The 16,253-nt window shown below is 38.1% G+C and overlaps 1 protein-coding gene across 1 annotated transcript; it reads right to left on the bottom strand.

Annotated features, from left to right (window-relative positions):
- LANCL3 (LanC like 3) lies at positions 1–15,131 on the bottom strand. Its single transcript, XM_026848137.1, has 5 exons — positions 15,095–15,131; positions 12,493–12,616; positions 11,221–11,418; positions 8,174–8,381; positions 1–7,073 (listed from the first exon to the last, which is right to left on the bottom strand). The coding sequence occupies exons 1-5, from the start codon at positions 15,098–15,100 to the stop codon at positions 6,914–6,916; spliced, it is 696 nt and encodes a 231-aa protein (XP_026703938.1). The 5' UTR covers positions 15,101–15,131; the 3' UTR covers positions 1–6,913.
- Between the last annotated feature and the right edge of the window lie 1,122 nt (positions 15,132–16,253).

The raw sequence follows: 16,253 nt of genomic DNA, 5'->3' as shown, positions 1-16,253 counted from the left end.
TACTGTTCAAGGTTGGGCTTTTATTTAAGGCAAAATATAATCACAGCTTTAATATTCATAATATGAATATACACAGTTTGTTCTGCCACTATGAAGCTTAGTACTATCACTGCTTTTAAAAAGCTATAAAATCTAGTTTCTATTATAATCTACAATACAAAACTAATGCAATAAACACATTCTGAAAGATCACAGTGTTTAAAACATTAGAAGAGCAGGGGTCCTGCTTTTAAACAATAAGGTGCATTTCTAAAGAATCAAATCAACCTTGATTCTAAGGGCCTGTACCATATTATGGCTGCAAATGGCTATTACAGTGAGAAAACAATCTAGGGTGTGGCATGTACTCAAGTGATGAACACCGTATGTTGGAATATACTGAATAATCAAGTGTCACCAACACAAACTAGACATGAAGTAATGTAATTTAAGTTCCCTGTACTTTTTATTGGCATTGGCATTCATGTTTATTGCAGACATATTTAGGGAAAATGGGTATAAAACCGCTATCAAATAGAGCCCTGCATATGCAAACACCTGTGCTTTCCTCTTACTATATGAACAAGCCTTACTAATTCCATGGGACTTGTGTAAAGGAACATCTATAGGCTTGGCGTCCAGAATAATCCAGGTTTGCCCCTATTTCACACATGTGGAAGGACCTAACCTCACAGGCCTGAAATCAAGTGCAGATTCACCACTGATGTCAGCAGGTGTCATATCAGGACCTTAAAATGAGCACAGGAGGCCAAATCAGTGGCAAAATCAGACCATCATTAGAGAAAATCTTTTCTCATGTATGGTCATGGTAATGAAGACAGAAGCAGAGTTCAATTTCTGGTCAGCCTTTCTATTCTCTATGAAGTAGAAATAAATGAAGAGAATTTGTTTTCTATTTACTATGGCACATAATTGGCTTCAGGACTTCCAAATAAAATTTTCTGGGGAGTATGCATGTATAGTCATGCAGTGCTGTTGCTGAATATCACTGTATTATAAAGTATCTTTTATTCAAATATTAAACCACTAGGCAAAAACAGTTTTGAATTAATTTTCTGCCATTCTAGTTGGTATTGCTGTACTTGACCTAAATGCCTCCACGTTCTCTTTGAGTTATGCAATGAACAAAGTTAAGGGACTCCCCTGTAAGTATTAAAAATAAATACGGCCTTATGTATTTTCAAGCAGATTTCTATTTATAAATTGACTTTTTTCAGTACACGATATAAAATTTTAAATATACAGGGTATAGGATTATCAGTGACATGACAAATTAGTCAGGAGGTTTAATAACTCAAAGGCAGGTCGAAAAGTTGGTGCATGTTCGCTGCTTGGATCTGTTTTTTTTTTTAAACTGCCTAAGCATCAATAGCATTCATCACTTCATTAAATAATAGGAGTAGGCAGCAGGTTCAGCTACAGGCAACTCCTTCACGGGCAGACTTTTTTCAGCATATGATGACTTTGCTATAATGGCAATGAAGTGCTCGCTGTTCAAGGCAGCTAAGACCTGTACAGTGCACACTGTACCACTATCTGTGCAATGAAGCAGACTGTGCTGTTCTCTCAGAAAGTACTTATTCACATCCCTAAATTGCTGTATTGTTTTGTGGGCCCTGAGCATTTTTGTCTTATGGCTTTGAAGTATGAGTTCCCTCAGTAATGTGATTTTTAGTCATTTTTTTTTCTTTCTTTCAATTTAGCTTTCTGCTGCTTACTACTTAGTCCAGGACATATTTATATAAACTGAAATGTCTTCTCAGAGCAATCTGTACAGTGCTGTTAGCCAGTAATTGCTCAGTGGCGTAGCTCTTCACAGGAAGATTGCTCTTTAAAATCTACAGGGCAATTCTTATTCCTGATATACTAATCTTCCTACAGATTAGAATATGCACTCCTGCCAGTGAATATTTAAGTTATGTAGAAGATTACCACACCTGAGATTTATTTGGCAGACCTCAAAGATACACTCTGTCCATGGATCTTATAAGTCCAAGGATATATAACAAGGATATATACTCAAAACGCGTACATATGCTAAAATAGGTCACTGCATAAAACATGCAATATGTTGGCAGATGCTGTAACTGTACATGCAGATAATGATGCAAATACAAAAATCTGATTGCTTACCAAAGTTTCCATTTGCACATATTGCAGCTGTATGCTTCTGAATACATTAGATACCTGCATTTCATTTTTCCACAGCATTTTAAAAACTAATCAGTATTCTTATCATATTTTCTACATGTCCATATAATTAGAACATCAAAGTGGCATTTCTTAATTTCACAGAGTAGCAAAAAAGGTGACCACTTTACTTGCATAAGTTTGTGTACATCTCCCAGATCTAAATGTGTATTTTGGGATGTTTAGCTATTTCACTTGTATTTGATTGTCTTAATAGAATTGAGATACCAGAGAAGTGAACATGCTCTGTAGGAAGTCTCTCTTTGTTTTATTTAATGATATAAAACATCAGTGACAGTTGTTATACAGTATAATGAGTTTTCCTTAGCAGGTGGGAAATGGCAGAGCCAGTGAGAAGAGAGCATGTAATAATGTAATGCAAGTAAGTGGAACACCCCTCTTAAGCAAAATTAATCAATCTTATTTTCAAGCACAAAAGACCTGAGCTGCTGCTTCATTCTTCTTAAGTTATTCATAGGCTGGGAAAGAAAGGCAGGGAAACTGAAGGAAACAAAGATGCAAACAAAGCAGATACTGAAAGCAGTGTCACAAATCAAGTATGTTACCATGCTGAGAAGTTGTGAGTAGCAAAAAAAATATTAAGGTATATTTTTTAGAACTGTAGTGTTAGTGTATTGCATCTGGCTCTATGAATCCTGAGATCACTAAACCTGGACATCACAGATCTAGTTTTCCTCAAAATTATTCTTTGACAGTAATCTATGGATGACCTACTGAAAGTCATGAATAATATACAGCTCCTTAAACTGATTTGTAATCCACAGATTTACTCACAAACAGCACCACACAAACACAGGTACATCACAAATAAGCACCAATACCCACACAATGCATCCTCATAGCTTTAACAGCATAATCAGAAATACTATTATATCACTTAAATTCCTACTGCCTACACTTTAGAAACTAAACACAGTCAAGGAACTAATGTGCAAATGTGATGTAGTAACTTGTGTTTTACACTTTGAAAGAGGCTTCTCAAGTTTCCAGTAACACAATCTTTTGTCACAACACCGTGGCAGAATCTGTTCAGGAATACACTTTTTCAGTCTATCAGAGCCCAGTGTGGGAGCAGGAGGAACCAGCATCCCGCTGAGAATATCTAGCAAAGGTTGCATGATTGATTTCCTGAAGCAGTAAGGAAGGAACACAAAGGACCTTATTTTTTTTATTACACTGAAAAGTACTGATGGCTCTGCTCAGGTTGCTTTCATGTCAATGTCTTAAAAACAACAAATAAAGGCTGCAACAGCATGTACGTTAATAGCGTATACAGTACAAAAAAAAAGCAGATAAGACAATTAAGGGGAGGAAATAGATGAAAAAACCTGCTCATTTAATCACTGGCATTTTCAGAGGAGCCTGGGGGTATATTTACACCATGTTCAGAAGCTGTGACAACAGCATGTCTATCAGCCACCTTAAGCTGGCTAGGTCAGGTAAGAAAAGCCACAAAGCTCTAAGAATGAGCTCAAACTGACATGTCTGCTGAAACAGGTGAATAATTATGTTCCAATAATTTACAAGATGTATCACATGAGACTAGATGTTTGTGTTACTGTTACTGATCTTAAGTGTCAGTAAACAGTTTGCATGATGCCCTTGCTGAAGTCAGTGCCAAACTCGTGTAACTTGCAGGGAGATGTTCGGGACCTACATTTTGAAAACTGTGTGGTTGCATGGGTCTTTCCATTGTTGAATGGACTAACTCTTACTCAGATAACTATTTTCTTCCTCACAAGATTAGTATCAAGTGAAGCTAAACACATGGCTTCATATATAGAGAATGGTTGAAGAGATATTTATTTTGCAGGTGCTATTGAACCCAACACAGAGCAGATCAGAGTCTCTGAATGTAAATCAAAAGGAATTAATTCTACAAAGAGAGACAGAGGGAAAACCACTAGAAAACTGACATGGAATTCTTGATGTGTATTTCCTGCCATTTATGAAGAATTACATTAAAAGATAAATGCAAACATGACCATTAGAAGTTAATCATCATAAAATGGAGTGATTTTATCTACTGCTAGTACGGTAAATTTTAACATACATGTGGTATATGTTACAATATCAGCATTCCTGTCTTGGTCAGGATCTAAGTTACTGTAGAGATTTATTGTGCTCTAGATTTATTGAGGTTTTGGGAAACTTCTTCAAGAATCTCCTGAGAAATAACTAACTGGAAACAATTAAATGTTGTGGCGCACTGATAATTAAAAAGTAGGCATCAGGGACAAAATCAAAAAGTCATGAATACTATTCTGATATGCGTAGATTCTGTTAAGGCTTAAATCTGGAGTTGCTTGGGTTTTTTTGACAGTGTCGTTATCAAACCACTAGGCATTTTTGTTTTATGTTTGCATCTCTAAATAAAAGGATTGGTGATAAATGTAGGATTGCAACAGCTTGAGTCTAGGTCATGGCAGAACCTATTTCTCTATCTTACAGTAAGGAAAAAATACGGTAGCTATCTAAAAGCTATGGCACAAATGTTGTTGCTTACATGTTTTAGCTGAGTGACATCACCCTACAATAAAAATTGAGACTGAAAAGTTATTGACCACAGGGAAAAAGTGGAAAGGCCAAGTTTTACCTTCCTTAAACATGTTTAAAAAGATTCCAGTTATGAAATGTATTGGACACCCACATTACAGTAAGCAACTAGAGAAGAATCCTAATAGACAGGATCTTCACTACTGACAACTGACTTTGCTCTGATCTCACAGAGAGCATTGCAACCTGGCTGGGCAGAGCATGCAGACATCTCCACTGACTTTTTGATTTAGCCTCATATGTATACCTCCCTGTGAAATACTTAACCCCTATGTGTACACATCTCACTTCTCAGAGTAACACAGTAAGTGACATTTTCTTAAAAAACCTTTTATCCCACAAATAATAAACATATATCAACTGTATATTGAATTTTAACATTTCCATTCACCAAAAAATCCTGAAATTCTTGACAAGCTGATACAGACTGCATTGCTTTATTCACCAATGAAATATGGTTACTTCTATGATTAAGTAATTAATTTGAGCTGCATAGTGCAAAACAGAATAGCAGAAATCCTAATCTGCAGCTCATAATAATGCAAGCTATCTCATTAAAATAACAGTGGCAAGAGTAAGAATAGGATTACTATATTAAAATGTGGAAGGACTGCAAGACCTGGCTCCAACTTATAGCCCGATCAAGGCCCACTGAAATTAAATAGGAACTTTAATCCATTAGGCATTAAAAATAAAGAAATTGTAATCTCCTCCAGCTGAGAATGCAGGAAGAGAGACTGAATTGTTTGGCAGTTTTTTACCCTAACTGCAATTTTTGACATACTGGGCTTCCCAAATCTGTCTTTAAAGATAATTGCATTACATTATTCCCATATAAATAAAAATAAATAAATAGTAAGTATATTTTAAATAACTATTGATTTTATATTTTTTTTAGTACAAACCTACGTTAGCATTTTCTTCAGCTTTCAAGTACCTTGTCATACATATAATAAATATAAAACAGCATATAACTGCAATCTTAAGTGCTAGTGCAACTAGTGTTGAGCAACCCATTTATTTCTATAGTTACAGATCATTTGGGCATATACATTATTTTGTTAACTAGGAGAAGAAGCATTTTTGAGTTGTATTGGTTTTTCTTAAGATCAGTATGCCATCCAAGGTTTTGCATTCAGATTGCAGGGTTTGTAGTGAAAATTCATCAAGGAAAACAGTTTTTCCATTCTCTGAAATATGTATGTTATTGTTCAGGAATGTTGCTAAAGATAATTAATTTGTAAAGGAAGCTTTTGCATCACTGAACAATATTTATCTAGTAATGCTGTACCATGAAAAAAGCATCTGCCTGCTGTATCTTTGCTATAGAACTTTTTGATCCAAGCCTTGTCTGTGGCTCCACTCATCTTCCCTGTGACAGGGAAAATACTGACAGGAAGTGACGTGGTTACAGAAATCAGTAAGGACACCAGCTCCTCACCACAGACTGAGCTCTGAAAGGAAGGGTCAAATTCAGTTCTCATTTACACACATGAAACCCCGCTAGCTGAAATGAACCTGTGAAACTACAGGCTGAATATACAGCTATCTACATGACGATCATTATATGTGTACAAAGATGAAAGAGCTGCAAGATACAGATATTTCTAATACATGTTACTAGAACTAGTAGATGTGGTTTAGGTAAAAAATTGCAGATTTTGCCTTTGTGAAGTGTAGTGACATGTCTACAACACCCTCCCCACTAAGTCCATCGCTGCAAGATTTGTTTTGCAGGTCTCTTTTTAAAACCTACTGGATGCATCACTGTTTCTTCTTTGCATGTCCCTGTAATTCTAGCTTGCCTTTTTTTTCCCCTGTGTAACCACCAAATTAAAAGTTTAATAATGCCTCTTTCTCTCTCACTTGAGTAATTAGATTTTGCTTTGTATTTGAGCTAAATATCTACCCTATCTGATTCAATCACTTCCCCCATGTTTTTTGTCATTGACCCGTTTTTTTTGACCACACACTTCCCTCCCAAAGCCCCAGTGTATTTTCTTTTTCACCCGACTCCCAGCTACGTTAAGGCTAGCATTAGTGGTACCACTGGCTTGTTTTGTAAATAGCCTCTCTCGACAAGTAAGTGAAACCGCAGTGCCCCCTCCCCTCGCCACTAGGATGTGGCCCTGGAGAATGTTGCTCTCTAGACAAAGACACTGAAGAGAGGAAACTCAGCTTGGTTGGGCTGCAGCAAGTCAGTCAGGAAACACACAGTTCCCGAGAAGCCTTCATACAGGCTATATACACTTTCTAACGCCCGGGAACCAGCCTTAAATTCTTCTGTAAATAAGAACTCTGCAAACCTAAGAAACAGGAAAAAGAAAAAAAGAGTTTGTTATTATTTGGTGTCCCTGGATGTTTACTTACTTGTTGTTCAAAAGCATCATCTTAATAACATTCAATGATTAAAAAAAGTAGAATGTTCGTTTAACCTTAAGTGCAGATTTTACACTCTGATTTCCACAATAACTGAGGTACATGAGATCTAGAAAAGCTGAACCTTTGTGAACTGTACATGTGTTATGCCTCTTTGAGAGCCATAAACTTTTTCAATTTCTCAGATCTATTGTTAAAGAAATACTTTTTAGTAACTTTTATCATGCTTGTTATTTCAGCAGGATGCAAGCAATGTTTCACACTGATGCAACAAATTCTGTAATGCTGGAGTAACTACAGAATAAAAATGTTTTAACTTCAAAACAAACAGCTGAAAATAAGTCACTCTGATTTCTATATATCTTCCCCTCATTATTTTATGTTGTAAACGGTAACAAACATTGAATAGTATGTTTTTAAACATGTACAGTAAAATACAGAAATATTAAAGATAACTGCAGCATTGTGACAGAATTTTCAGTGAACCATGCTTGCTTGCATCAGGACAAAATGGAATTAACCCCACTAGCTAAGCTGAACAGCACAATGTCAAACTGGCTAAATCTGGGAATGATAAATTAAAAACCTGTAAAATAACAGCGAATCAGGTCCTATACTTAAGTTCCACTTCTAGTAGTAAGAGATAGCATTAAATGCTCTGAAAATCAGAACAAATTATATTTTACTCTGCTCCTGGATGCAGCTTGGCTTGTTTCCGACCTCACGTCAGGATGAGACCTGGATGCATGCAGTTCCTCTCCCTCCACCCTGGTCCCCTCCACAGGAGCACAGGCTCTCCGGCAGGGAGGGAGGAGGTCGGGGAGAACCTGCCGCAGGCAGCCTGGAAGCAGGACTGCAGGGCTCCTCCCAGAGCACGCCTGCCCCACAACCCCCAGGTAGAATTGCATCTGAGGCTTAAACACTCAGGTTACAGCCGAGGGTGGTGATCACAGACTCTGAGCTGTTTTATAAATGTTCCTGAAACCTTCCGGTATTACCCTCAATCCAGAAAGGTAGGAATGCTAACCTTTGTGCCCTGTATATGTATTTTGAGTTTCCAGTGAGCCTATACAGCAGCAGAAACACGTAAGCACTACCAGCCACTCCATGGCAGATTCCAGGTCCCTTCTTCAACAGGCCTTTCCGCCAAGTTAGCTCTCCACAGCGAATACAAGTGTCCAGATATTGAGGCTTCTTGGAAACCAGGTAAGCTTTGGCAAACAGATATGCAATGCCTAGGAAAATAGCAGTGAGATTGTCTTTTGTAATAGGTAGGCCAAGGGTTTCATAAGAAATGAAGAACAAAAAACAAATTGAAGAACAAAAATGAAGAATAAGAACACATAAGAAAATAAAGATTAGTACACTTAAAAAATGAAGTCTCATGCTCTAGATATCAACATTACATATCTATATGCTACATATGAAGGGCAGAGGATCTGGTATGCTAAAAAGCATATGCTAAGATGCACTTATCCACTGCCTGTGACAACACCACTCTTAACCTTTTCATGGTTTATTCTAACATTCCCAATCTTTTATCTATTTAAAACAGTAGTCAAATTTTTGCCTTTAAATTAGTAAACTCTTAGCACTGTCTTCTATTGGTTTCAAATCCCCATTCACCTCACCGATTTGCACTGACAGAAACAAAAGGATGGGCAAGATAATTTCTTACATTGGCAACAGATGCAATTTTTTACTGAATGAGAAAAAGAAACTTGCTCTTTTTTTTTTTTTTTTCCAGTGAGGTCCATGCTGCTTTACAGAATCACAGAATTGTATAGGTTACAAAAGATCTTGAAGATCATCCAGTCCAACCACTGACCTAACACTGACAGTTCCCAACTACACCATATCCCTCAGCGTTGTGTCGACCCGACTCTTAAACACCTCCAGGGATGGGGACTCCACCACCTCCCTGGGCAGCCCATTCCAACAACCCATTCTGGAAAGAAATGCTTCCTAATATATAGTCTAAACCTTCCCTGGTACAACTTGAGGCCATTACCTCTTGTCCTATCACTTATTACTTGGTTAAAGAGGCTCATCCCCAGCTCTCTGCAACCTCCTTTCAGGTAGCTGTAGAGGGCGATGAGGTCTCCCCTCAGCCTCCTCTTCTCCAGACTAAACACCCCCATTCCGTCATCGTACAACCTGTGCTCCAGACCCTGCACCATCTTCGTTGCCCTTCTCTGGACACGCTCGAGTCATTCAATGTCCTTTTTGTAGTGAGGGGCCCAAAACTGAACACAGGAATCGAGGGGCGGCCTCAGCAGTGCCGAGTACAGGGGTCAGATCCCTTCCCTGTCCCTGCTGGCCACGCTATTGCTGACACAAGCCAGGATGCCATTGGCCTTCTTGGCCCCCTGGGCACACTGCTGGCTCCTGGATTGCGGGGTGGTTGTTCTCCCAGTCTCTGTCTTCTGGCTGAGGAGGCTGGATTCCCTCAGTACAACTGGTCTTTTTATCAAAGACTGAGGCAAAGAAGGCATTAAGCACCTCAGCCTTTTCCTCATCACTTGTTACCATGTTTCCTCCTGCATCTAGCAGGGGATGGAGGCTCTCCCTGGTCTTTTCTTTTGCTGCTCACATACTTATAGAAACATTTCTATTTATTCTAGTTATAAACAGTTATGCACGCTGTTTAAAAAAAACCCACAGAAGAAGATATTTGGCTTATTTTTAGAGGGGATTCAAATAAATTAATCATAATCTTCAACAGAGCACTGCACAGGTCAGTTCATGGTAACCTTAAAAGAATGTGTATGACACATAACCAAATCAAGCGCCTAAGGAAGTATTGCTCACTTGTGGTCTGAATATAACATACACTGAAGTAGCTGAAAATGTTCTTGTAAGTTACATGTGCGCTATCACCCAAGAACAGTGATGGGAAACGGGATTTTCTGGGGAAGAACAATAGCAATTAATGAATTTGCATATCTCTAAATGTCTCCTTAAGTAACTTTAGGAGACATTTGGGATGCCCTTTGGGATTTTGTCACTTTGGTCGAGTCTCACAGCATATGTCTCCAATAACAGTTAAACCACTCTTAAGATACTGAAATGAAGAAGGCAGGTTTCATCACTAGGCCAGCCATGCTGTAGATGTATTTTTTATCTCTTAAAAATAAAAAAGGTTGGTAAGCAAAAGCTGTTTTCACTTCACTTCATTAGATTGTGAAAGCAAGAATCCTGTTCCTTAATCATACCAACAAAAAGCACATTTAAGGGATGTTAATTACAATGTACTTTTGTAATTTAAATAGCACACTTTTAAAGCAATCCATCAATGCTCATGGGCATTCTTTAATAAAAGTAACTTTTTCTGTAAGATTCTAGGTTCGTGTTACCAAGCCAATATGACTAGTTAGCAATACAATTCTGCCTGGGGGTAAAAAAGCAATTTCAATATACAGCATTACTTGCCAAAATTGCTAACGTATAGTATTAGATTCTGAACTGACACACATCAGCCTTACCTCATGAACCCAAACTAAGGATTGATTCTCCTTTTTGCTGAAAAGCAGTTTTACATGGGTGACTTTCAGAAAAAATGCCTCTTGCTAGTAAAAACTCCCCTTCACATGAAAAGACTGGTCGAGTTTATGCATTATCGACGTAGTAATTGCAGCTTAATCTTTGAATCTGACGAGGGGGAAAAGGAGCTATTCTGAAGGACTTCCCAAACTCACAGATGTGTCTGCATCTATGTTCTTTTGCATACTATTTCTCTGTTCAGCAATATGCTGACTCAGCTGTACCATTCCTTGAGGTCTTGTCACAAAAGCGAGCAAGAGCAGAAAACATACAGTTCTGGATCGCTACAATTCTTTCTGCTATGATCACCTCTATGCTTTTAAGGCAGAATATATGCCCATCCTTACAACTGCTCAGCAATAAACAAAACAGTCTTAACTGGAATAAAAACCCTAACTTGTTTGCCTGCATCTCATAAAATGTCAAAATCGGTCAAATTTAACCTGAGATTATCTTCTACATGGAACCATCTAATGTGGAAATGCAATGTGATCAACATCTGGCTATACATAGCACCAATGGGAAAAGAACCTGGAGCTCCATGACACCAGTGTACAAGCTCATTCTCCCGCTCGATTGTCTCTCCCAGCTCAGGAGGCCAGTTGCTGTTCTGTTCTTGGTCCATAAGAAAATCAACGCTCTGCCACACAAGCTCCTGATCTGCTGGCTGCAGGTACTCATAATAGGAAAGCAACATCTGAAGTATTGATGAAAGCCCATGTGCTGCACCTGTAAAGAACAGAAACAGTCAAATTCGAGGGTAGGTTTAGGTCCTACCTCCACCTCACAGCAACTCTCCCTCAGGACTGATTTCCTTGTCAAGCACGTGGCTCTTTTATCTTCCTTATGCATATTACAATAGTGCTTGGAATAAAAGCTTTCTAGGTGCATGACACTATGATTTGTTACTACTTCTGTCATTTCCAGTTCCCCTAGCTATGCAAAAATATGGGTTTTTTTCCTGCTCTCACTCTGATATGACTGAAACTCAGTGCGTAAAGTTAAACTGAACCTAAATTGAATAATCTTTCATGACGTTATTCTTCTTGACACACTACCAAATCTAGACCATTATTATGAAGTCTTTGTTGAACTCAAATTGAAACTGGACCATTTATGTTATTCCAGCTATTGACTGACAGTATAAGTCAGCTAAAACCAGAATTTCACTGAAGGAATTGTCTGTACCTGCCAGGGTCTATGGAGCAGCATCACTCAGTGACTTCTCCCTTTGCTCCCCTGACAGAGAATTCACTAACATCTGCAAACCAATCTCACTCTTTCTGCAGTGGGATTCTGCCTTGTGGACCCCGCTAGGGACCTGCTCACTGACCCCTTACCACTGCTCCAGATGAGCTCCAACTAAGCTACTCACAATGGGCTGGAGCCAAGCATATGCTTGAGCTGCACTGCTATGGCCAAAAATGCTCTGCAAGTCCCCACGTGGCACTAACAGCTTACAAATAACATCTGACAGTTCTCTCTGGTAACCTTCTCTACACAGGCACCACACCTCCCTGCCTCCATCTGGCAAGGGCAGATTTATCAGGGCAGAAAGGAGAAGAGGGAATGAAGCTGCTGCCTGCTGCTCCCCTGGTGCAGCACAGGCACCTCTTGCATTCCCCAGTGCTAGGCAGCATCAGTCCTTCCCTCCAGCTCCTCAGTCCCACTTAGCAGTTGCAGGAGGTTGGATGATCCCACCTCAGTCAGGAGAAATCCCACACTGTAGGTTTTATATATTTTATTTCTGAAGCATCTATTGGCTCAGCATCACTTTCGAAGTAGCTGGTGTGTTTTACTCACCAAGATACTCTGTTCCATAGTAGGAATACATGAGTGGGAATGGTTTTCTCTTCTTCACTGCATACTGCTTTCCTGATTCTAGTATGGCCAGGCAAATTGATTTTATTTGTGCTGAGGTCAGCACCTAAACAGAAGAATCAAAACAAACATCAAGTCTATTATAATAATTTTATTTTTTAGACATTTTCAAGATGCTGCTTTTCTGCTGGTGCACAAGACAAAGTACTGCCTTGAGTCTTATGAGCATGCCATAATGTACATCATTATTAAGAGTTCCTTACATAAAACTAAATTTACATAATGTTTCTCAAAAACAGTTTCATCCCGTTTCAGGAAAGTGAATGTCAAATCTTTAGCTGCACAAATGTGGTGAAAAGAGGTCCCTTAAGAGCTCCTGCCTTTCCTGCCCAGAGATGCATCAGACTGATGGAAGCTGACAAGAAGCACCAGGAGAGCTGTAGAACAGCAGCCTCCAGACTGGAGGAACAGACATTAGGAGAGACAAAGGAAAACAGACCTATAGAAGAAGTAAATGTTACAGGCTTTATTGGGACAACTGAACTAGACAGATTTTTCTTGGAGAATATAAAAGAGAAAGCAAGGAAGGGGGTACTAAATTTTATTGAAAATCAATACTACATATGTGGGTTCAGAAACATCTTAGTGGAAGAGTCAGGCCTTCTTACTTGAATAAAATGCTAAGAAAAATGAAGTGCAAGACAGGTTTCCAAGGAGAGAGGCTAGTTATGTCTATGGGACTTTCAGCATCATGACAGGTCAACACTGCCTTTAATGCAGTCCTAAGAAATTACTAATGCCTTACTCTTAGTGGTGTCAAATGTAAGTAAGATTGACAAATCATGTATTTCACCAGACACAAGCTTTTCCAAGTTACTGACCTAAGGCATTCAGTGAGGAATTGGGTTTACAGGTTTTAACTACCGCTCCAATGCCATGCAATTCACTGCAATCATCTACAATTTGTGTCAGCCAAATCTGTCTGTACATTACTGACTAATACATATGTCATTAAAATAATACAGTTTAAGTAGTGCTTTGGCTTTAGGGGAAAGCCTGTATGGCAGCTGTACTTTGCAAAAATATATTTCAACTTATGAAAAGAGAATAGAAAAAATGCAAAATGAGGCAGAAAAAAGAAAAAGGTTGTAGAAATAGCCTTGATGGGATAAATAGTCATCCTAAAACTAACTGGAATATCAAGATATTGTCACTAAAATGTTTCTGCTATTATCTGTATTATCATAGGATTTACAATTCTTCAAGTTTAAAAAATACTGTTAGCATTAAGTGTGAAGGTAGCATCTGTTATAAATTCTATTCTCTCATTTGGCATGTAAAAGATGCTACAGATAATTAACGTCACTTAAAACTTGACTGGAAACTAATGGCTGAAAAATCTTGTTGGTTTATCTTACCTTGCTGCCTGATAACAAGGCATTTTATTAAAGTTTCTCCAAATGACTATGAAATTTGTACAATCTGGAGAACAACCTACTTGTGATCTTGATTACTGTTCTTTAACGTTACTGCAGTAGAAATAAATAAGCCCTTAACATCTGGAGACTTCATTCATTTCCAGTCATGTTTAAATGAATTGTTTTAGCTTCACTGAACTTCAAGAAACGGTTTAAATCCTAAGCAAATGAGGCGAGCAGAGACATGGTGAGACACACTGCATTCTCTCCAGAGCTCTCATTTTACCATCTTGCAGTTTGGGTCCTAGTCCTGCAAATTCTATACTTTGTAAAAGGATTAGTAAGGTAACCCTTTAAAAATAAATGTGAAGGGTAAGATCTCCTAGTTGTAACTCTGGAAGGCAAAGGCATGCTGGTTAGAAAAATCATAATCGGTTCATTTTCTGCATGTTCCTTTACTTAATAAATCAACTGGCTTTCAATACAAACCACGTTTTGATAAGCTTATTATCTTCAGTGTGTTTAATTTTAAAATTGAATTAGTAACTATTTAAAAATGCTGATTGTGATTTTTAAATAGATTTAAACTTCTACCTAAATCCAGCCTTGCACAATGCTGCATAAAGAAGTATTAGCTAGCAAGAAATGCATTGTTCACCATTTTTTAATATAAAGTAAGTGTAAAAAGCCAAACATTTAAACAGTATGATTACTTAAGTGTATACACAGTATACCCTTTTGGCTGACATCACGCAATATGCTAATGAGTATCACCTCTTTTTCAGAATGCAAAAAAAGCCCACATGCAAAGCCAGATGAAAAATGATTATTTAAAATCATGATTAGAATGGATGACAGGAATCAACCCATCTTGACCCACGTCCACATTACCAAAGAAAATGCAAAAGAAAATAACCTGTCTATCTTGAAAGCAACATTCTTTCTGGCCACTTGGACGGACCTTAAGGCGTGCTTATGGCAGGTAGGGGATGTGTCCTAATAGCAAAATAAGAAATTTTTGTGCTGACTCCAAATCTCTCTTATCTAGTGCTTCAATCCACTGCCATTGTAGGGCCTCTGCCTCTGTTTTCCAACACACTTAAATATGACAGATTTGTATTTGCTCCTTATTCTAGAAAATGGTTGGCTATAACAGAAACCCTCACCATCATTAGTAGTGGCCTGAATGATCAGAAATCACACTTCAGATCTCCACTGGCTTGCTACATTTTGTTTCAATCAATTCTGTTTCAAAAGCTCAGATATCTTTCACCTTGACAAGAAATAAAATCTGTGCTAGTCTCTGTATACTCCCTCTCAATATCTTTAATAAAACAGCTAAGAACTTATGATCAAAATGACAATCATAAAATAAATTAATCATAACCACAGACGGTGTAGCCATGGTTCTAGAGTTCATTTTAATTTCAGTGTAGTTGCAACGCCTCCTTGTCCCTGGGAATTACTGAAGCAATATGTTTAATTAGGGACAGCAAAGAAATAGAATGATCATCCCAAAGGCTTTGAAAGGATAAATCGCATATTGATATCACATCCTCTGGTGAAAGATGTCAGATGCTTTGATGAAGAATAAAGCCAATATGAGAATATGCTACCCAGAAGAAAATTTCATGCTTCAGGTAGCTACATTTTTTTGACAAACTTCTTGAATGTCATTTAATAATGAGCTGGCTACACAGTAGGTAAAATTATTCTTTATTATGTCAGTACTTAGCCAAAAGACGACTAACACTAAGAGATATATTGCTGATGGTTTAGTATTTCAGCTAAGTCTTTTTGTATTTTTAAAGACACCACAACCTATCCTATCACATCTGAAGTGGTCATTTTACTCTTCTCACTGGATCAAAGTTTGGAATACATGCATTCCAATTTCACCTGCAATTTCTGTATCAATTGGTTGGTGAAGTTCTTTATTTTCTGTTTTAATTAATTGTCCAGTGATGCTGTGTGCTGTTAAATAACCATTCTACTCACACTGGTGACACCTGCATTCCCATATACCTTTTACTTCAGGCGCAAGACTTAAGCAGCACTATAATACTTAGTATTTGTATACTACCGGTGCCTAGGAGCCCTACTTGCAGTAAAAAAGCTACTGTGATTGTTTCTCAAGTCTCTCCATTTTTCTCTTGTGCCACTGCAGACAATATGCATTCTTCCATTAAGGCCCTCCACAAATTTGTGGATCCTGTAAGGAAGGTACTTTATTCAGTAAATCCCTGTCAAAAAGTCAGCAAGAAAGTGCTGTCTACAGCAATCACAGAACATTGTCCTTTTTGTTGTTAGCAGTCTTTCTCAGCC

This window comes from Athene cunicularia (assembly GCF_003259725.1).
Source record: "Athene cunicularia isolate RWA chromosome 1 unlocalized genomic scaffold, athCun1 chr1_part1, whole genome shotgun sequence".
NCBI classification, from domain to species: Eukaryota; Metazoa; Chordata; class Aves; order Strigiformes; family Strigidae; genus Athene; species Athene cunicularia.
Note: the sequence above shows the minus strand (reverse complement) of the source record. Positions and strands in the feature narration are given on the sequence as shown.